The sequence below is a fragment of the Erithacus rubecula genome (assembly GCF_903797595.1).
Source record: "Erithacus rubecula genome assembly, chromosome: 27".
In the NCBI taxonomy this organism is placed as follows: Eukaryota; Metazoa; Chordata; class Aves; order Passeriformes; family Muscicapidae; genus Erithacus; species Erithacus rubecula.
In genome coordinates this window covers 214,396-235,380 of record NC_136679.1, presented here as the reverse complement: position 1 = coordinate 235,380, position 20,985 = coordinate 214,396, and the positions used below count along the sequence as shown (strand labels likewise).

At 67.3% G+C, this 20,985-nt stretch overlaps 3 protein-coding genes and 1 long non-coding RNA gene across 4 annotated transcripts; 3 read left to right on the top strand and 1 right to left on the bottom strand.

Annotated features, from left to right (window-relative positions):
- Nucleotides 1–2,241: 2,241 nt before the first annotated feature.
- On the top strand, nt 2,242–4,093 carry LOC306812885 (uncharacterized protein; the record flags this gene model as incomplete). Its single annotated transcript, XM_079327808.1, has 10 exons — nt 2,242–2,323; nt 2,426–2,478; nt 2,572–2,616; nt 2,839–2,892; nt 3,029–3,072; nt 3,205–3,256; nt 3,459–3,556; nt 3,642–3,686; nt 3,769–3,867; nt 4,041–4,093. Coding segments are annotated over 10 exons (603 nt in total), but the record flags the coding sequence as incomplete, so codon positions are not given.
- A 564-nt stretch (nt 4,094–4,657) lies between these two features.
- COL1A1 (collagen type I alpha 1 chain) lies at nt 4,658–13,071 on the top strand (the record flags this gene model as incomplete). Its single annotated transcript, XM_079327807.1, is given in 31 exon segments — nt 4,658–4,672; nt 4,846–4,944; nt 5,122–5,175; nt 5,253–5,287; nt 5,289–5,349; nt 5,430–5,466; nt 5,469–5,482; nt 6,071–6,124; nt 6,226–6,279; nt 6,382–6,435; nt 6,526–6,665; nt 7,770–7,823; nt 7,869–8,021; nt 8,141–8,180; nt 8,510–8,563; nt 8,868–9,075; nt 9,156–9,264; nt 9,355–9,456; nt 10,087–10,139; nt 10,332–10,890; nt 10,986–11,070; nt 11,072–11,123; nt 11,974–12,202; nt 12,554–12,635; nt 12,637–12,687; nt 12,689–12,731; nt 12,734–12,777; nt 12,781–12,798; nt 12,867–12,930; nt 12,933–12,962; nt 12,965–13,071. Coding segments are annotated over 31 exon segments (2,694 nt in total). The 3' UTR covers nt 13,012–13,071.
- Nucleotides 6,736–7,673, top strand: LOC306812961. Its single transcript, XR_013776922.1, has 4 exons — nt 6,736–6,851; nt 6,991–7,094; nt 7,424–7,529; nt 7,632–7,673. It is a non-coding gene; the product is annotated as an uncharacterized lncRNA (long non-coding RNA).
- Nucleotides 13,072–15,737: 2,666 nt separating the features above from the next.
- Nucleotides 15,738–19,356, bottom strand: SGCA (sarcoglycan alpha; the record flags this gene model as incomplete). Its single annotated transcript, XM_079327806.1, is given in 11 exon segments — nt 15,738–15,991; nt 16,528–16,554; nt 16,699–16,751; nt 16,753–16,810; nt 16,812–16,903; nt 17,356–17,518; nt 17,767–17,965; nt 18,048–18,120; nt 18,202–18,341; nt 18,638–18,850; nt 19,317–19,356. Coding segments are annotated over 11 exon segments (1,284 nt in total). The 3' UTR covers nt 15,738–15,765.
- Nucleotides 19,357–20,985: the final 1,629 nt, after the last annotated feature.

Sequence of the window (20,985 nt, the reverse complement as noted above, 5' to 3'; positions counted from 1 at the left end):
CTGCTGGGATCACCCCCAATTTTGCTGGCTCACCCCAACCCCTCTGGGCTCACCCCAACCCCTCTGGTCTCACCCCAACCCCCCTGGGTCTCACCCCAACCCCTCTGGTCTCACCCCAGCCCCCCTGGTCTCACCCCCTTCTCTCTCCGCAGGGACTCCCCGGCCCCCCGGCAGAGATGGAATTCCCGGCAAACCCGGACTCCCGGGCCCCCCGCCCCCCCGGCCCCCCCGGCCTCGGTGGGTGGTGTGGGGGGTCCCTGGCGGCGCAGCCCCCCCCGGGGGTCCCTGCCCCGCTCACCCCCCCCCCCGCTCTCCCTCTCCCGCAGAACTTCGCCCCCAAATGTCCTACGGCTACGACGAGAAGGCAGGAGGGATGGCAGTGCCCGGGCCCATGGTGAGCGGGACAGGGACAGGGGACAGGGACAGGGGGACACTGGGGACAGGGGGACACTGGGAACACTGGGGACAGGGGGACACTGGGGACACTGGGAACGATGGGGACACTGGGGACACTGGGACACTGGGACATGGGGACACTGGGGACATGGGGACAATGGGGACACTGGGGACACTGGGGACAGAGTGACACTGGGGACAATGGGGACACTGGGGACACTGGGACACTGGGGACATGGGGACACTGGGGACACTGGGACACTGGGGACAATGGGGACACTGGGACACTGGGGACATGGGGACACTGGGGACAGGGGGACACTGGGGACAATGGGGACAATGGGGACAGTGCAACACTGGGGACATTGGGGACAATGGGGACAGGGGACAGGGGGACACTGGGGACAGGGGGACAGGGGGACACTTGGGACACTGGGGACAATGGAGACACTGGGACACTGGGGACACTGGGGACAATGGGACACTGGGGACATTGGGGACACTGGGCAACATTGGGGAACATTTGGGACACTGGGGACACTGGGGGGCACAGGGGTGAAGCTGGCAGAGGGACAGGAGCTCTCCCTGTGCTGGTGGTGGCACCGAGCACCAGGACATGGGAGGGATGGTGGGGCTGGAGGGGACAGGGATGGGACAGGGATGGGACAGGGATGGGACAGAAAACAGTGACAGGGATAGGAAATGGTGAAAGATGGGGACAGGGAATGGGGACAGAGATGGGACAGGGATGGGACATGGATGGGGACAGGGATGGGACAGGAATGAGGAGTGATGGGGACAGGGATGGAGTGACAATAGAGACAGGGAATGTGTGAGGGTTGGGACAGGGATAAGATGGGACAGGGATCAGAGCTGGGGACAGGTTGGTGTTGGGGACAGGAGTGGGGGTGATGGTGACAGGAGTGGGGGGTGATGGGGACCCTCGGAGTGGCTTTGGGACAGCGATGGTGCAGGTGAGGACAGCAGGGGGAGGGTGGGGGTGGCACAGGGCGCAGTGGGTGCAGCAGTGATGGGGACAGGGTGACAGGTGACAAGGTGACACTAACAATTCTTTCTGCTCTCCCCAGGGCCCAGCTGGTCCCCGTGGTCTCCCCGGCCCCCTGCTCCCGTGAGTGTCACCTCCTCCTGTCCACCCGGGTTTGGGGACAAACAGCCCCCAGGGGTGCGGGGCGGGTCAGAGGGTGCCACACCCTCCCTGACACCTGCAGAGGCACGTGGGGACAAAGTCCTGCTGCCACCAGGCGGGGGGACACCTCCACTGCCACCGGGGCAGCCAGACCCAAACTTTGCACTTTCTGACCCATTTTTTCTCTTTATTTTTCTCCTCCACAGGGTCCTCAAGGTTTCCAAGGCCCCCCTGGTGAACCTGGCGAGCCTGGTGCTTCTGTGAGTGGTGTCACCGCTGTCCTGCCGTGTCCCCTGGGCACGGGACAGCGCTGCTGCCAGCCTGGCTGTGCCCCCGGCTCTGGGGTCCTGGCAGAGGGGCTGGCGCTGCTGTCCCCTTCACCTCAGCAGCCTCACCCCCCCCCCTCTCTCCTAGGCCCCATGGGTCCCCGAGGTCCCGCTGGCCCCCCCTGGCAAGAACGGAGATGATGTAAGTGGCCCGTCCACGAGGGTCCCCCCACTCTGGTGGCCCCCCAGGCCAGCAGCAGCTGCCTGGCTCGGGGACGGGCCACCCACGCTGTCCTTGTCCCCAGGGTGAAGCTGGCAAGCCCGGGCGCCCCGGAGCGGGGTCCCCCCGGCCCCAGGTGAGACACACCCCGGGACGCCCCCGGCTCTTGTCCCCCCCTCGGGAAGGGGCGCTGTGGTGCGGGGACAGCCCCCCCCGGCGCCCCCACCCCTGCTGTCCCCCCCGGGTGCTCGAGGTCTCCCCGGAACCGCCGGCCTGCCCATGAAGGGACACAGGGTGAGTCCCCTCCCCCTGCTGGTGGCACTCAGGGGACGAGGGACCCCTGAGCTCACCAGGGTCCCCTCCTGACCCCCACCCCTCCCCTCTGCTGCCCCCCAGGGTTTCAGCGGTCTGGATGGTGCCAAGGTGAGCCTGGACCTGCTGGCCCCAAGGTGAGGAGTGGTGGCAGCGCCACCCCTGCTGGCAGTGTCACCCTGTCCCCTCCTCCCCGCCGAGCAGCTCCTCACCGTGTCCTTCCTCCCTAGGGAGAGCCCGGCAGCCCCGGAGAGAACGGAGCTCCTGGGCAGATGGTGAGTGCCGGACCCAAGAGGGACAAGGGCGGGGGTGGCACCTGATGGGACCCAGCTCCTCCTCGGGGATCCCCCCGGAATGGGTGGGAGGGGTTTAAACCCTTGGAAACATCAACGTTGGGCAGCAGCGAGGGGCACAGGGGTGGGAGGGGGCTCAGAAAGGGGGAAGAATCCATCCAGGTGACCCCAACGTGTCCTGAGCGTGTCCTGTCCCCTCCCCAGGGTCCTCGTGGTCTTCCCGGTGAGAGAGGCCGGCCCGGCCCCTCTGGTCCTGCTGTGAGTATTTGGGATGGGCAGGGCTGAGACCCCGATGGGCGCTGGGGCTCACCTTCCCACGTTTGGGGCTCACCTGTCCCCTCGCGGGCTCACCTCACTCACGGTGACGTCACTCACGGTGTCCCCTGTCCCCCAGGGCGCTCGCGGCAATGACGGTGCTCCCGGCGCTGCGGTCCCCCCGTAAGTACCCCCGCCCCATTTCCCCCCCTGCGCTCCCGCGGGGGGAGATCCCGGCCTGGAGCCGGGACTCTGCAGCCTGGGGGTCCCACCCGGTGGGATCCCCGCTCTGACTCGCGCCCTCGTCCCATTTAGGGTCCAACTGGTCCCGCTGGTCCCCCGGCTTCCCCGTGCTGCTGGTGCTAAGGTAGGGCCGTGCTGGGGAGGACTGGGGGGCACTGGGGGGCACTGGGCAGGGAAGGGGGGTCCATGGGCTGGCACTGCCGGGGACAGTGGCGCTCGTGGGGTGTCCCCAAGCCGTGTCCCGGCTGTGCCGCCTCGGGAAGGAGCCGCTGATGGGATCAGCCTGGCGCTCACGGCTCTCCTCTCCTCCTCCTCTTCCTCCCCAGGGTGAGACCGGTCCCCAGGGTGCTCGTGGCAGCGAAGGTCCCCAAGGTGCTCGCGGTGAGCCCGTCCCCCCGGCCCTGCTGGCGCTGCCGGTCCTGCTGTAAGTGACACCCGAGGGTCCCTGTCCTGCGGCCTCTCCTCCTGCCAGCCCCGCGTGACCCTCCTCTTCCTCCTTCTCTCCGCAGGGCAACCCCGGTGCTGACGGCCAGCCTGGTGCCAAGGGTGCCACCGTGAGTGTCCCGCGTGTCCCCTCCCCCGCGGCCGGCCGGGAGGGCGCTGCTGGTTCCTCACGGCCCCCGGTTCCCGTTTCAGGGCGCTCCCGGCATCGCAGGCGCCCCCGGCTTCCCCGGGGCCCGCGGCCCCTCCGGACCCCAAGGCCCCAGCGGCGCCCCCGGCCCCAAGGGAAACACGGTGAGTGTCGGGGCTGGAATCCTTCCCGCTGCTCCCGGAGCTGCTGCTCCCGCCCGCGGGTCCCTCCAGCCCTGCCAGGGCAGGGGGTGCGGATGTTGGGTCCTTGTCCTCGGGGGTTGGCGGGGTCGCTGCTCCTCGATCTGGAGTTGAACTTTCCTCTCTTCTCTCCCCAGGGCGAGCCCGGTGCTCCAGGCAACAAGGTGACCCGGTGCCAAAGGCGAACCCGTGAGTGACCCCCCGATTGTCCCTGGGGCGCGGCCCCCTCTGCACCCTCCCGGGGGTCTTCATCCCTCCGCCTCCTTCCCCAGGGTCCCCTGGTGTCCAAGGACCCCCCGGCCCTGCTGGCGAGGAAGGAAAGAGGAGCCCGTGGTGAGCCCGGCCCCGCTGGGCTGCCCGGCCCCGCTGGCGAACGTGTGAGTAGCAGCGTCCCTGTCCCCTCACCTGCCATGTCCCTGCCCCCATCCCCGTCCCTGTCCCCTCACCTGCCATGTCCCTATCCCCATCCCCGTCCCTGTTTCCTCACCTGCCATGTCCCTGTCCCCATCCTGTCCCTGTCCCCATCCCCATCCTCCCATCCCCCTGTCCAGCAGGACCTTGTGTGTGTTTAGGGACCCCGTGGTGACATCCAGCCCCTTCAGGCTGCTCCCACTGGTGGCCGTGTCCCGCTCTGTCACATCCCTCCCGCTGCTCCCCCCGTGTCCCCCCCTGTCCCCCCGTGTCCCACACTCACCCTGCCTGCCGTGTCCCCCAGGGCGCTCCCGGCAGTCGCGGTTTCCCCGGCGCCGATGGCATGGCCGGTCCCAAGGTGAGTCTGCGGGACAAATCGCGTCAGCGGGGCCGCGGGGACTCTGGGCATTGTCACCTGCGCCCACACAGTGGCCACAGCGGCTCCCTGTGGCTGCCACCTGCGGGGAGGCGGCTCCGCGCCTGTCCCCGGTGCTGTCCTGCAGCTGGGCCACATCTGTCCCCCCTTCCCAGGGCCCCCCCGGCGAGCGCGGCTCCCCCGGCCCCGTCGGCCCCAAAGGATCTCCTGGTGAAGCTGGACGCCCCGGGGAACCCGGACTCCCCGGTGCCAAGGTGAGCGGGCGCGGTGGCGCGGTGACACGGTGACGCGGTGACACGGTGACACGGTGACACCGTGACACCGTGACACATCAGCGCGGCCAGAGCGCTCCCCGTGCCGCCGGAGGAGCCGCTTTCCAGGATACTCCTGGGAATCGCTGAGCTCCTGACCCCCCTCCCGCTGCCCCGCAGGGTCTGACTGGAAGCCCCGGGAGCCCCGGACCCGACGGCAAGACCGGCCCCCCTGTAAGTTGTCCCCGTGATGTCCCCTCCTCCCCCGGCTGGCCACGCTCAGCTGACGGGGCGCTGGCTCCCCCCGACAGGGTCCCGCTGGTCAAGACGGTCGCCCCGGCCCCCCCCCCCCCCGGAGCCAGAGGCCAGGCGGGCGTGATGGGATTCCCCGGTCCCAAAGGTGCTGCGGTGAGTGCCACCCCCCCGTCCCTCAGGGGACCGTCCCCCCCGTGCGGGGTCGCCACGGGCTCACCCCGCTCTGGTTTTAGGGCGAACCCGGCAAACCTGGCGAGAGAGGAGCTCCCGGTCCCCCGGCGCCGTGGTGAGTGGGGCACGGACAGCGCGGGGGTGACACGGAGGGTGAACCCGGTGTGAGGTGACAGAGAGGGTCACCGTGCTGTGGGGTGACAGGGAAGGTGACAAGGAGAGGGACAGGGCCACCCTGGCACGAGACAGCCGCGATGGGGGTGGGCGGGGTTGTGACTGAGGTGTGAATGGGGATTTAATGGGGTGTGATTGGGATGTCATTAGGGTGTGAATGGGGGTTTAATGGGCTGGGAGCGCGGTGTGAGGCTGCCCACGCAGCCAGGGAGGGATCCCGGCCCGGGCCGCAGCGGGATGAGGTGTTTGGGATCCCGGTCGCAGTGAGGTGTTTGGGATCCCGTCCCGGGGTTCCCAGCGGGATGAGGTGTTTGGGATCCCGGCCGCAGCGGGATGAGGTGTTTGGGATCCCGTCCCGGGGGCTCCCGGCGCTGCTGGAGCGGGGACAGCGGGTGACGTGGCGCGGGCAGCTCGCCGCGGGGACTCCCTGCCTTCGAGGATCCCGTGGCCGCGTCCAGCCCCACGCCCAGCTCGGGGGAGGGGCACAGAGCCCTCTGAGCCCCCTCCTCTCTCTCCTCCCCACCTCCAGGGTGCTGCTGGCAAGGACGGTGAAACCGGCGCCCAAGGTCCCCCCGGCCCCACCGTGAGTATCACCCTGCCCGCGGCCCCCAGGGCCACCCCCGGCCACCGGGCAGGGGCTCGGGAGCCCCCGGCCCCGCTCCATGCCTGTCCTGCGTCCCGCAGGGTCCCGCTGGAGAAAGAGGTGAACAAGGTCCCGCTGGCGCTCCCGGCTTCCAGGTGAGGGGTTCCCCTTCCCCAGCAGGGGACAGAGCACCCCGAGCGCGGGTGACATTTCCCTTTCCCCTCCCTGGTGGCTCACGCTCCTCTTTTCCTGCCCAGGGTCTGCCCGGCCCCGCTGGCCCCCCTGGCGAGGCTGGCAAGCCCGGAGAGCAGGTGAGTGTGGCACGGGGACCCTCCTGTCCCTTCCCCACCGCCCCTGTCCCTGGTGGGGTCCCCCCAGCGCACCCCCGCTGTGGGGGGCAGTGGGAACCCCAGCCCTCCCTGGGCACCTCGGGGTCTCCTCCGCCTGTCCCCAGTGCCACCCGCTGCCCCCTGACTTGTCACCCTCCCTCCCGCCCAGGGTCCCCGGAGACGCTGGAGCCCCCGGTCCCGCCGGTGCCAGGGTAAGCTGGACCCCCGCGTGTCCCCCAACTCTCGGCACCCCAAGGTGCCCCACAGAGCCCTGACAGGGCTGTCCCGCCTCGCCCCGCAGGGTGAGAGGATTCCCCGGAGAACGCGGCGTCCAAGGTCCCCCCGGTCCCCAAGGTCCCCGCGGTGCTAACGGCGCTCCCGGTAACGATGGTGCTAAGGTGGGTGCCGGGCTGGGCTGTCCCTGTCCCCACACTTGGGGCACAGGTGGGAGGGTGGCTGGGTTTGGCCTCGCCCCTGAGGCCGGGATGGATTCGCTGTGCCGGGATCTGACCCGTCCCTGTTTTCCCTCTTTGCCAGGGCGATGCTGGTGCTCCCGGAGCCCCCGCCAGGGGCCCCCCGGTCTGCAGGGTATGCCCGGAGAGCGTGGTGCTGCCGGCCTGCCAGGCGCCAAGGGTGACAGAGTGCGTGTCCCCAAAGCCCTTGTGTCCCCAAAACCCGGTGTCCCCCTTTGTGACCTGCTCCCCCTCCCTGTGCCCCCAAAACCCGAATGTCCCTCTAGGTGACCTGCTCCCCTCGGGCTGGATGTGCCCCCGAGCAGTGTCCTGGGGAGGGGATGCTCTGTGTCACCTCTGTCCCCATCCCTTGGGGACAATCCCTCTGAGAGGAGGAGGATGAGGATGGTGCCAGCCTGTCCCAGGCAGGATGAAGAACCGGGGATGTCTCCGTGCAGAGAGGGGAGAACCCCACAAGGGACCTGTCCCTGTCACCCACCCTTGTGTCCCTCCCGCAGGGTGACCCCGGTCCCAAAGGTGCTGACGCGCTCCTGGCAAGGACGGTCTCCGAGGCCTGACCGGTCCCATCGGCCCCCCGGCCCTGCTGGTGCTCCCGGTGACAAGGTGGGGACATCCCGCAGGGACAGAAGAGTCCGGGCAGCCGCCGCCACCTCCTCTCACCACAGCGCTGATCCCTTTGTTTTTTGTTTCCCTCCCCTTTTCCAGGGTGAAGCCGGTCCCCCCGGCCCTGCTGGTCCCACTGGTGCCGCGGTGCTCCCGTAAGTGTCCCCTCGGTGACGGCCCTGCCACTCCGGTGGCCGCGGTGGCCGCCCCTGCCCGTCTCAGCCCTTCTCTCCACTGTAGGGTGACCGTGGCGAGCCCGGCCCTCCCGGTCCTGCTGGATTTGCTGGCCCCCCTGTAAGTGTGCCGCCCCTCCCCCGGGGGTCGTCTCCTGCCCCCCAGGGTGGCTCGGAGCCCCCGGGCTCACCCCGGCCCCGTGTCCCGCAGGGCGCTGACGGCCAGCCTGGTGCTAAAGGTGAAACTGGGGATGCTGGAGCCAAGGGTGACGCTGGTCCCCCCGGCCCCGCTGGCCCCACTGGTGCTCCTGGACCTGCTGTAAGTGCCCCCCCAGCCCCCCCCTGCCCGCCTGCAGCCCCGCAGCGCAGCTCACCCCCTCTCCTCCTCTCCTCCTCTTCCTCCTGCCCAGGGTGCTGTTGGTGCTCCCGGTCCCAAAGGTGCTCGCGGCAGTGCTGGACCCCCTGTAAGTACCGGAATGTGGGGAAGGGGCGTTTGGGGGAGTCTGGGGGCACCCCTGGGTGTGAACAACCCCCAGGTGCTCTGACTGTGCCTCTGCTCCCTCTCACCGTGGGGCACCTCTGGCCCCGCGCCCCAAACCCGCCTGGGGATGGCACCAGAGGGGGGTGGCTTCACCCCAGCAGGGGGAAAAGGGGCGGTTTGCCTTTATCCCCCCCAAATCAGCCCCCCAGGTGGGCGCTTTCCCCCTGACCCCCAGCCCCGGGGTGTCCTGCAGTGACTCCCAGCCAGGGAATTGTCCCCTGGAGCTTTGGATCCGCCCCACTGACTGTGCCTGTCCTCCCTTCCAGGGTGCTACTGGTTTCCCTGGTGCTGCTGGAAGAGTTGGACCCCCCGGCCCCTCTGTGAGTACCCCTGGGGGGAGATGGGGATGGGGACAAGGGACAAGATGTCTTGGGGACACAGGAGATGCTGGAAGCACCCCAGGCTGTGCTGGGGACACAGGACAGGAGCTGGGGACGCAGGACAGGAGCTGGGGACACAGAAACGGATTCTGGGGTCACAGAACAGGAGCTGGGGACACAGGAACAGGTTCTGGGGACACAAACCAGGTTCTGGGGACACAGAGCAGCTGCCTGGCACCACCCTGGCTCTGCCCGTGGCCGCCCTGTCCCACCTGGCCCCGGGACCCCCCTGGCCGCCCTTCAGCTGGCCCGGGGGGATCCCGGCCTGACGGCGCCGCCTCCCCCTCCCCTCGCAGGGGAACATCGGCCTCCCCGGCCCCCCGGCCCCAGCGGCAAGGAGGGCGGCAAAGGGCCCCGCGGTGAGACCGGCCCCGCCGGCCGCCCCGGAGCCGGGCCCCGCCGGCCCCCCCGGCCCCCCCGGAGAGAAGGAGCCCCCGCGCTGACGGCCCATCGTGAGTCCCCAACCCCCTGGGTGAGTCCCCGCTGTCGCTGTGCCCTCTGTGGCGCCGCTGAGTGCGGTCTGTCCCCGCAGGGCGCTCCCGGCACGCCCGGACCCCAAGGTATCGCGGGCCAGCGCGGTGTCGTCGGTCTGCCCGGCCAGAGAGGCGAGCGAGCTTCCCCTGCTCCCGGCCCCTCCTTGAGTACCGGGGGGCTCCCGGACCCGCAGGCTCTGTCACCCCCTCCCCAGGGCAGCGTCCCACGTGTCTGACGCCCGTTGTGTCCCCCCCCAGGGCGAACCCGGCAAACAAGGTCCCTCCGGCTCCCCCGGCGAGCGCGGCCCCCCCGGCCCCATGGGCCCCCCCGGCCTGGCCGGACCCCGGACCGGACGCGAGGTGAGTGGCCTTGGTGGCCACCGTGGCGACTGATGGGCTCAGGGAGACCACCCCCTTCTCCCGTGACCCCTCCCCACCCCTAACTGAGGGTCTCTGCTCCCCGTAGGGCGCTCCGGTGCTGAAGGTGCCCCGGCCGTGACGGTGCTGCTGGTCCCAAGGTGAGTGGGCTCTGAGGGGGGCGTGGGAGGGGCGGGGGGGTTGTGCTGGCTCGCACTGACCTCTCCTCTTCCTCCTCTTCCTCTTCCTCCTCCTCCTCCTGCTCCCCCCCTCGCAGGGTGATCGCGGTGAGACCGGCCCCCGCCGGCCCCCCTGGTGCTCCCGGTGCCCCGGTGCCCCCGGCCCCGTCGGTCCTGCTGGCAAGAACGGAGATCTGGTGACTGTAAGTGAAGCCCTGCCAGAGCCCCCCCTTGCACCCCCCGGCCCGGGGACACCCCAAAAAGTTCTGGGGCCGATCCCCGGCTCAGCTCCTGCTGCTGGAAGGAGCCGGAGGTGCCACCACCCTGCAAAGGGCGATGTCACAGTGCCACCACCCCGCTCGGGGTCCCTGAGCATCTCGGGGTGGTTCTGCCCCAAGCCAGCAGCAGCAGGAGGTGAGGGAGCTCTAACCTGTCCCCTTCTCTCCTGTCCCAGGGTCCCCAAGGTCCCGCTGGCCCCCCTGGCCCGCTGGCGCTCGTGGTCCTGCTGTAAGTGACGTCCTGCTCGTCCTCCTCGGTGTCCCACAGGCGTGGGGACAGTGACCGGCCAGGACCCCGCTCAACTCTCCTCCTCCTCTTCCTCCTCCTGCAGGGCCCACAAGGTCCCGTGGTGACAAAGGTGAAACCGGTGAACAGGGTGACAGAGGCATGAAGGGTCACAGAGGCTTCTCCGGTCTCCAGGGCCCGCCCGGTCCTCCCGTAAGTGCACGTACGGGGCGTCGCCAGACGTCCTGGGGGCAGCACGAGCTGCCGATGTCGTCCCTCGATGTCGCCTCTTCTTCATCCTCCCCCGACTGTCCGCAGGGCCTCCGCCTTGTGAACAAGGTCCTTCCTGGTGCTTCTGGTCCCGCCGGTCCCCGGTGAGTCCGGGCCGAGAGCTGCCCCATCCGGGCGGAGGCGGTGCCACCGCCGCGTCCCCATCGCCTGTCGGGCTGCAGGGGCCGCCGCCGCCGCGCTCCCACACCGCCACTCTTTTCCACCCCCGCCCCGCAGGGTCCTCCCGGCTCGCTGCGCTGCTGGCAAAGGACGGTCTGAACGGGCTGCCCTGCCCCATCGGCCCGCCCCGGGACCCGCGGGCCGCACCGGCGACGTCGGTCCCGTCGTACGTCCCCGACCCGCGCTCCCCTCCAGAACCGCCAGCCTTCATCGCCCGCCTGTCCCTCTCCATCCTCACCATCCTCTCCTCCGCAGGGTCCCCCCGGCCCCCCGGGCCCCCGTCCTCCCGGCCCCCCCAGCGCGGGTTCGTTTCAGCTTCTGCCGCAGCCGCCGCAGGTAGAAGCGCACGACGGCGGCCGCTATTACCGCGCCGATGATGCCAACGTGATGCGCGACACCGTGCGACCTGGAGTGTAACACCACCCTCAAGAGCCTTACCAGCAGATCGAGAACATCCGCAGCCCCGGAGGGCACCCGCAAGAACCCCCGCCCGCACCTGCCGCGACCTCAAGATGTGCCACGGCGACTGGAAGAGCGGTCGGTGTCCCCCCGGTCCCCGCCGGCCCCTCGGGGCTGTCGCTCCGTCTCTGTCCCCTCTGCCTCTGTCCTTCCGCCCCCCGCTGACCCGCGCCTCCCCTCGGGTGTCCTGTCTCTCTCCTGTCCCCTCCTTCCCTGTCCCCCTCCCCTCTCTCCTCTCCTTCTTCCTCTTTGTCCCGCTCCACGCTCCGCCCCCAGCTCCCTCCTTTGCCTTCCTCCCCTCCCTCCTCATCTCCCACGGCTGCTCCTCACCTTCCTCCTCCTCCCTCCATCCTCAGCATCTCACACCCTGCATCCCTCACCCATCCTTCACCCATCGCTCCATCCTCTCCTCACCCCCGTTCTCCATCCCCTGGGGCTGATCCTTCATCCCTCCTGGCTCTTCCTCACATTTTCTCACCTGGATTCTCCCTACCTCCATCCCTCTGGCTCTTCCTCATCTCTTCCATCTCTCCTGGCTCTTCCTCCTCTGTTCCATCCCTCTGCCTGTTCCTCATCTCCATTCTCCATCCCCTGGGGCTCTTCCTCTCCTGTTGCCCCCTGGATTCTGCTTTATCTCAATCCCCTGGGGCTGTTCCTCACCTCCATCCTTCATCCCTCCTGGCTGTCCCCTTTTCCATCCCCCCCGGCTGTCCTCCCTGTCCCCTCCTGGCTGTCCCCTTTTCCATCCCCCCCGGCTGTCCTCCCTGTCCCCTCCTGGGTGTCCCCTTTTCCATCCCCCCGGCTGTCCCTCCCCGTTCCTCCCTGCCTGTCCCTCTCCTCCATCTCCCCATCCCTCCCCTATTCCCCCCGCCTGTCCCCTCTCCATGCCCCCATTTCCCCTCTCCTGACCCGTTCCCTGTCCCCTCAGGCGAGTACTGGATCGACCCCAACCAAGGCTGCAACCTGGACGCCATCAAGGTTTTCTGCAACCTGGAGACGGGCGAGACGTGCGTGTACCCGAGCCAGGCGTCCATCGCCCGCAAGAGCTGGTACCTGAGCAAGAACCCCCGCGAGAAGAAACACGTCTGGTTCGGCGAGACCATGAGCGACGGCTTCCAGGCGAGCCTGGGGGCCGCACGGGGCTGGGGGCGGCCACGGTGACAGAGGGGGGCACCAAGGGGCTGGGGGTGGCCACGGTGACAGAGGGGGGCACCAAGGGGCTGGGGTGCTCACAGTGGCCGGATGGTGACAAGCAGGTGGCCACCACGGGGCTGGGGGTGGCCACGGTGACAGCAGGTGGCCAATACAGGGCTGGGGGTGGCCACGGTGACAGCAGGTGGCCAATACAGGGCTGGGGGTGGTCACAGTGACCGCGGGTGGCCACCGCGGGGCCGGGGCGGTCACAGTGACCGGATGGTGACCGTGGGTGGCTCCCGCGGGGCCGGGGCGGTCACAGCGGCCGGACGGTGACCGTGGTGACCGTGGGTGACCGCTGTGGCTCCCCACAGTTCGAGTACGGCGGCGAGGGCTCCAGACCCGGCCGACGTGTCCATCCAGCTGACCTTCCTGCGCCTCATGGCCACCGATGCCATCGCAGAACGTCACCTACCACTGCAAGAACAGCGTGGCTTACCTTGACCAGAGCCAGCGGCAACCTGAAGAAAGCGCTGCTGCTGCAGGGCGCCAACGAATCGAGATCCGCGCCGAGGGCAACAGCCGCTTCACCTACGCGTGACCGAGGACGGCTTGCTCGGTGAGTGACGGGCGCGGGGCGGGGGGACGGCCCGCGGGGACGGGGAGGTGACAGCGCTGTCCCCGCAGAGTCACACTGGCGCCTGGGGCAAGACAGTCATCGAGTACAAGACCACCAAGACCTCGCGCCTGCCATCATCGATTTGGCTCCTATGGACGTCGGCGCCCGGACCAGGAATTCGGCATCGACATCGGCCCCGTCTGCTTCTTGTAACCCCACGCCTGACAGGAGAGAGTAATAATAATGATAAAAGTATAATAATAAAAAAAAAAAAAACACTCCAAAAAAAAAAAAACAGCCGAAAAAAAAAAAAAAAAGGAGAAAATTTCACATGGACTTTTTTTTTTGGAATTTGTGTCGGTTTCTGTCCAGCGTCTCTAAAACAACTCCCTGAGAGAAAAACCTCAAAAACCCTCCCCCCCCCCCCCAAAAAAACCCCAAAAAAACCAGCATTCAACACCCCAAAATATATTAAAAAAACACCTTAAATAAATGACTTTTTTCAAACAAAATCACCAGGAAGTGGGTTCGCTTGCTTGCCCCCCTCGTTCCTCAGCCTGGAGATGGCAAAGCTCAGCCCCCCGGGGGTCCCGGGACCCCCACCCACCCCCCCTTCGCTTCCTGCATCTCATTGGAATTTTAATTTTTGCTGTGAGGAAGATGCTGAACTCCTGGCTATAATTTGCTTTCCCCCCCTTCCTCTCCCCTCTCCTCCTTATTTTTGATCCTGATTTTGAGTTCTCCTCGGTTTCCTTTCCTTCTGGTTATTTTTTATTGTTATTTTTTTTTGTTGTTCTGCTGGTTGTTGTCGTTGATTTTATTTTTATTCAGGCAGCAAAGCAATTCCCTGCCCAGCGGCGGAGCAGCTGCAGCCCTGTCGGATGGCTACCTCACCGCTCTCGGGTGTCCTCAGCGTTTTTTCAGCCCCAATTTTGGGCTTTTTTTTTATTATTTTTTAGCTTCGTTGGGAGCTTTTCAGCCGTGCCGGGACTTTCCTGCCAGGTTCAGAGCAAAGGTGCTAATTTCCAATAAACCCTCAAATCCCTCCTTTTTTTCTCTCTTTGTTCTCTTATTTTGATTTTCCTTTGGAGGTTTCTTTCCCTCAGGATTTTTATCCTGTTTTTGGTTTTTTTGTTGTTGTTGTTTTTTTTAATTATTATTTTAAATATTCTGTTTAATTTTGGCCCCGGAACAGCCAAGCCCGGGGCCTCCTGGTGCTACAACCTCCAAAGAGCTCTCAGCTTGCTCTGGTTTAATTCCCTTCACTTTATGATTGATTTCCCTCTTTTTTTTTTTTTTTTTTTTTTTTGCTGCTCAGCTCCACTCGGGATTTTCCAAAGGTGCTATTCTCCCCTCCCCCACCATCCCCTCACCCCCAAAATCCCGCAAAGCAAGAGGCACAAAATTCCAAGGGGGATAGAAGGGGATAAATCGATTTTCCAGGTTGAGCAGGTGGAACTTCAGCTCCGCTCTCGTCTTCCAGCAGCTTTTTCTCCATCCATCCATCCATCCATCCATCCAGCCATCCATCCATCCATCCATCCATCCATCCATCCATCCATCCATCCATCCATCCATCCCTCCCTCCCCAAATCCTCCCCGGGCACGGAGGGGCACGAACCCACTCCCTTTGCCGGGCCCAGCTCCCGGTGGATGCTCCAGCTTTGTACCTAGTCTGTATAATGTATTATAATAATTATTAATTAATTAATATTTTAAAGTGGTTTTGGGGTTTTTCTTCCTTTTCTCTCTCTCTCTGTCTCTCTCTCTCTCTACTTTTTTTTTTTAGAAATGGATTTTTTTTTTTTTCCTGACTGCTGAAATAAAGGCATGTGAAATGATCCAACCAACCTCGGAGCTGCTCTGCGCCGTTCTCGGGGGGCTCGGGGGGTCCTGGGCGGGCGAGTTTTTGGGAATTCCTGCTCCCCGATCGCGCTCTGCTCCCGGCCGATCCCGCTCTGCTCCCGGCGAGTTCTGTGCTCTGCTCCCTCCTCCTCCTCCTCCTCCTCCTCTTCTTCCTCCTCCCCCTCCTCCCCCCACAGCCCCCCAGCCCCGCACGAGGAGGAGGAGGAAGGAAGGGGGGGTCCCACTCGCATTTGGGATGGGTTGGGGGCGCACAGAACCCCAAGGAAGAGGGGCTTGGGGGCGTGTACCCCTAAATGGGGAGGGGGGAGCTCCAGGGCAGCCTGGGGGGGCTTAGCTCAGGGCGACCCCAAAAACGGATCATTGATGAGCGGGGTGGGCACAGAGACCCCCAAAACTGAGGCAGAGTGTGTCCAGAGCGGGGGTACCCCTCACTGCTGGGGGCTGTGCCCACTCTGCGCCCCCTCCCCACCGCGGGACCCCCCCCATCCCCCAGCCCCGCTCGGAGCCGCCCCTGCCCCGCTCATCAATGGCCGCCCTTGTTCGGAGGGGCCCCCGCGCTTTCCGGGGGCCGGGGGGGCTCTCAAAGAGCCTCTTTCTTTCCAGGGGCGCCCCGGGGAGGGGAGGGGTCCTGGGGGGGGGCTCGGCTCTGGGCGGAGCGGCGGGAACGCGCGAGGATCCGGCCGGACACACGGACACCGCGGTGAGCCTGGACGGGGTTTGGGGGGCTCTGGGGTCGTGTCCCCCACTTTGTCCCCCCCTCTTTGTCCCCTTCCCGCAGCGCTGGGGGTGGGGGCGCTGCGAGTTTTGGGGCTGAGCAGCGCCAAACATTTCTCTGAATAATTATTTAAATAAATCCAAAAAGCGCCTCGTTCATCAGGACTCGATTTATGCGCCAAAACTCGCCCCGGAGCGGGGACACCCCAAATCCTCGGGGCAGAAAAACTCCTCCTGCTGCCGCCGGGGTTCTGTCCCCCCAAAAAAACACCCGGACACGGCTGTCCCCCCGCGGTGTCCCCGCGATATCCCGGGGCTGTCCCCGGGGTGTCCCCGCGATGTCCTGGGGCTGTCCCGGGGTGTCCCCGCGATGTCCCCGCTGTCCCCTCACTGCGGGAGCAGCGGGGCGCGGGCCCCGTCGCGCAGGTTGCCCAGGGGGTCTCGCAGGGTGCCCAGGGGGTCGCGCAGGGTGCCCAGGGGGTCGCTGCGCTGGCCCGTGCGCACGTTGAACATGGGCAGCGTGGAGAGCGGCCGCGGCACGTCCCGGCTCCGCGCCATCAGCCGCAGCTCGCGCGAGTCCCCGAGGATGGAGCTGTGGTGGGCGAGCTGGAGGCTGCGGGGCCCGGAGCACCCCCTCAGGGACCCGCGATTGGGGTCCTGTCCCGATACTGGGTTCCTATCCCGATATTGGGGTCCCTGTCACAATATTGGGGTTCCTGTCCCGATATTGGGGTGCCTATGCCGATATTGGGCATTCTATCCCGATATTGGGGTTCCTGTCCCGATATTGGGGTTCCTATCCTGCTATTGGGGTTCCTATCCCGTTATTTGGGTTCCTATCCCGTCACTGAGGTCAGCACAGCCGTCCTTAGGGCTTGCACCCCAAAATTAGGATTTTCATCCCAAAATCAGGGTCTGCTCCCCTCTATTGGGGTCTGCTCCCCTCTATTGGGGTCTGCTCCCCATCACAGGGATCTTCTCGCTCTTCATTGGGGTCTGCCCCCCAAATGTGAGAGCTGAACCCCATGACTGGGGTCTGTCTGTGCTTTCTGGGGTCTGCCCCTCATCTTTGGGGTCTCCCCACCCTGCCCGGGTGTCCCCCCATAAAATCAGCCCCCAAAGCACCCCCGGAATCCACCCAGCACTCACTCAGACGTCTGCATGTCCCGCTTTTCCCTACAAACCAGAAAAAAAAGGGGAAAAATCCCCAAAAAGTTGCGGTGAGAAGCGCTCGGTACCCGCGTGGGTCACGGGGGACACCGGGCCGGGGTCCCCGTGCCCTGGCAGGGTTGGGGGCCCCTCCCTGTCCCCCAGACTCACACGCCCTCCCGGCGGCAGCACATGAGGTGAGCCAGGAGCGCGCAGAGCAGCGCTGGCCGCGGCCAGCGGCACCAGCAGCGTCAGCAGGAACGCGGGGAGCAGCGCCCGCAGCCCCCGCCCCGGGGGGCTCGAAAGCGCCCCCCTCCTCCAGGACCCCCGACCCCCAGCGCCGGCCCGGCGGGGTGGGGCTGGGCCGGACCTGCAGCTGGGGGAGGGGGCGTGAGGAGGGGCTGGGGGATTGTGAGGATTCTGGGGGGGTTTTGAGGGGTTCTAGAGGGCTCGGCGGGGGGGTTCCAGGGTGTTCTGGGGGGTTCTGGGGGATTCTGAGGAATTCTGGGGGGTTCTGGGGGCTCTGGGAAATTCCAGAGTGTTCTGGGGGGTTCTGGGGGACTCTGAGGAGTTCTGAGGGGTTCTGAAGGGTTCTGGGGAGTTCTGGGGGGCTCTGGGAAGTTCTGTGGGTTCTGGGAGTGGGGCTCTGGGGAGATCATGGGGGGTCTTTGAGGTCGAGAGGGCTCTGGAAAGGTTCTAAGGGCTCTGGAGGGTTCAGTAGGGCTCTGGGGGGCTCTGGGGTGGTCTAGGGGTTCTAGGGGGCTCTGGGGAGTTCCAGAGTGTTCTGGGGGGTTCTGGGGGGTTCTGGGGGGGTTCTGGGGGTCTCACCAGGGTGAGGTTGCACCAGCGGATGGAGAAGTGGGGGGCGAAGGTGTCGTAGCAGGAGGCGAGCGGGCGCTGCCCCCGCTGGCAGCGGGAGCGGCTCTGGGGGGACACGGCCGCGGCCAGGCAGGGCGAGAAGGGGCTGTGGGAGCCCACCTGGACATAGACCCTGCGGAGGGGACCCCAAAACCGCCCGGGGTCAGACGGGGCTGTGGGAGCCCACCTGGATGCACACCCTGGGGACAGGTGACCCCAAAACCACCCAGGAGGGTCAGACGGGGCTGTGGGAGCCCACCCGGACAGGGGACCCCAAAACCACCCACAGTGAGGAGACCCCACGTGTCCCCCTCCCACCCCTCACGTCGGGACCCCAAACGCGCCCAGAGTGTGCCCGGGAGCCCCCCCAGCCCCCCGTACCCCTCGCGGCGGCCCTCGATGGGCAGCGGGACGCGGCCGCCGCGGTGCAGGGCGGAGGTGACATTGATGACGTGCAGGTCCCCGCGCCCCCAGACCCCCGCCGAGCCCTGCAGGAACATCTCCCGCGCCGCCTCGGGCAGCAGCTCCTCCACGTTCCTGTTCCCCACCAGGAACTCGGCCTGGAACGGCGCCTCCCCACCTGCGGCGACACGGGGGGGACATGGGGACACCCCCGGCACAGCCCGGGGTCACCCCGCGGTTTGGGGGTGCGCGGACCTCACCTGGCGCGGGGCTGACGATGATGAGGAGGCGCTGGGACACGGTGGCGAAGGTGCGGCGGTTGTAAGCCAGCACCTGAGGGGACACGGGGACACCTGGGGTGGGCGGGGACACGCCCGGGTGACCCCGAAAGCTGCGGGGGGCGGGGGGCCGTACCTGGATGCTGTGGGTGCCCAGCTCTGCGGCCAGCGGGCACCCGTACAGGTAGCCGGGCTGGCCCGGGTCCCGCTGGGCAAAGCGCAGCCACCGCGGCAGGTCCGGGTGGTCCCGCAGGTGGGCTCGGAAGGTCACGGGGGCTGCGGGAACACACGGGGGGGGTGGGGGGATGGGGACAGGCACCAGCGGCTGTGCCCCCCCTCCCCGCACCGTCCCACAAAGGAATCGCGATCGTCCCTGGGGGCGCCGCTCCCCGTTTTGAGCTCTGACCCCAAAATGAGGGGACTGGAGGGACCCCCGGGGCAGCGGGGTGGTGCTGGGGTGGAGAGATGGACGGACAGACGGACAGACGGACAGCCCAGCTGGGTGATCCTGGCGGGGAGCCCTGCCCCGTGCCCCCCCTTTCACCATCCCCCTGCCCCATCCCGGCCCTCACCATCATCATCCTCGCTGCCAGAAAAGGCCTCCAGGAACGGCTCCCGCTCCAGCTCGTGCACGAAGATGGTTCCGGTCTCGGCGGGCACGCGCAGCTCGGGCAGGACGCGGTGCTCGGGGACAGTGGCCCGGGCCACCCCCAGGGCCACCCCCAGGGCCAGCGCTGCGGCCACACACGGGGCTGGAGCCAGGGCTGGAGGCGGCCCCTCCCTGCCTCAGTGTCCCCAGCGCCCACAGAGCCCGGGACAAGCCCCAGGTGCCCAGAGAGCCCCGGGACACCGGCAGGGACAGGGCGGTGTCCCCGCAGGGCCGGGTGTCCCCGCAGGGCCAGGTGTCCCCGCAGGGCAGACTGTCCCCAGGCAGAGCGGGAGGAGGTTTGGGAGGGGACGGGGACAGGGACAGGAATGGGGACAGGGACAGAACGGGATCAGGGCAGGGGACAAGGATGGCGTGGGGACAAGGCCCTGTCGCACAGGAGTCCCACTCGCTGTCCCAGCCTGTCCCAGGGTGGCACTCGGTGGCTTTTTTTAGCTCTGTCACGTCCCAGCCCCGTCTCCCCTGTCTTTTCCCACTTCCACCCCCTGTAACCCCCCCATTCCGGGGTCCCCCCTCTCCCCTCCCTGCCGGGGGTCCCCCAGGCGCGGCCGTGTCCCCCGGGAGGTGACAGGGCTGTCACTCGCCTGCCAGCAGCCAGGGCCGGAGCAGCGCGGGTTCCTCCATGCTCAGGGAACGGGGCCGGGGCCGGCGCTGATTGACGGGACCAGCGGGGCCGGGGGGGCCCTCGGGGGATCCCACAGGGGACACCCCTCCACGGCCACCTCCTGTCACCGGGACACCGAGCTCGCGGCTGCCGAGGGACCCTGGGGTGTCCCCAGGGCGGGTTTGTCCCAGCGCCCCCACTCAGGGGGAGCGGCGTGGCTGTGGCGGGGCATTTGGGGACAGCTGGGGACAGCCGAGGAACCCCCGGGATGGCACCAGCGAGACGGGAACACGCGTGTGCCGGGACAGCGCGGGGTGACAGCGACAGGGACATGCGAGGGGGGGGGGGGGGGGCGATGGCAGCGGCGGAAGGGGAGGGGAAGGGAGGGGAGGGGTGGTCGTGGGGGGGCCGCCCCCCGTGTCGCGTCACGCCTCGTCACGCACAAAGGGCCGGAGATGCCTTGGGTGACACGGGGAGGGGACAATCCCACAGCTGCAGGGTCCTGCTGCCCCGCTGGGGACATGGGTGTCCCCTGTCCCCGTCCCCGTCCCACCCCCCCCGCACAGCAGGGACCTCCGAGGTCTCAGGTGCCCCCCCCCCGCCCTCAGGTGCCCGGTGGGAAGATAAAAATCCCCAAAAAAACGCCCCCAAAATATCCCCGGCAGAAAGGGGGGGCTGCACTGTCCCCCCCCGGTCCAGGCCCATGTCACACTGTCCCCTCCCGCCACCACCCAGTGGCACTGACAGGGATGTGCCGCAGCCCCAGCAGGGACTGGGGGGGCAGGAAGGAAATCGGGGTGCTGGGGGGCACCCCGAGGCGGGGACATGTGGGTAAAACTGGGGGGACACAGGGACAGGGGCGGGGGGGACACGGGGACAGGGGCAGAAAGGACACAGGGACAGGATGGGGGGACGTGGGGACAAACTGGGGGGACACGGGAGAACGCGGGGGGATGTGGGTACAAACTTGGAGGGGGGGACACAGGGACAGGATGTGGGGACATGGGGACAGGATGTGGGGACACGGGGAGAGCGAGGGGAAGTGGGTACAAACTTGGGAGGGGACACGGGGACAGGATGAGGAACATGGGGACAAACGGGGGGATGTGAGGGAAGGATGGGGGACAATGTGGGGACAGGATGAGGGTGGCGGGTACAAAATTGGGGGGTTTCAGGGACGAGACTGAGGGGACACGGGGACAGAGATGGGGACAGCACTGGGGAGGGGGGAGGGACATGGGGACAGAGCTGGGGGAACACACAGGGACAGATCTGGGGAGGAGGACAGGGGGGCAGAGATGGGGACAGATCTGGGGAGGGGGACAGGGGGGCAGAGATGGGGACAGATCTGGGGAGGGGGACAGGGGGACAGAACCGGGGGGGGACACGCGGGGACAGAAGCGGGGGACACACGGGGACAGATCGAGGGGGTGGCACCATGGGGAGGGAGGGGGGGTCCCACACTGCACAGCGCCGCTGCCGGGGGTGGGGGGGCCCCGCCGCAGGGAGGGGACCCCGGTGCGGGCGCGGGGAGCGGAGCGCAGCGCAGGGTTTTGGGGAGGGGGGTCCCCATGGCCGCGCTGCTGCTGCGGCGGCCGCGGCGGCGCTGAGGCCGAAGAGCGGCTGAGGAAGAGGAAGGGAGGAAGAGC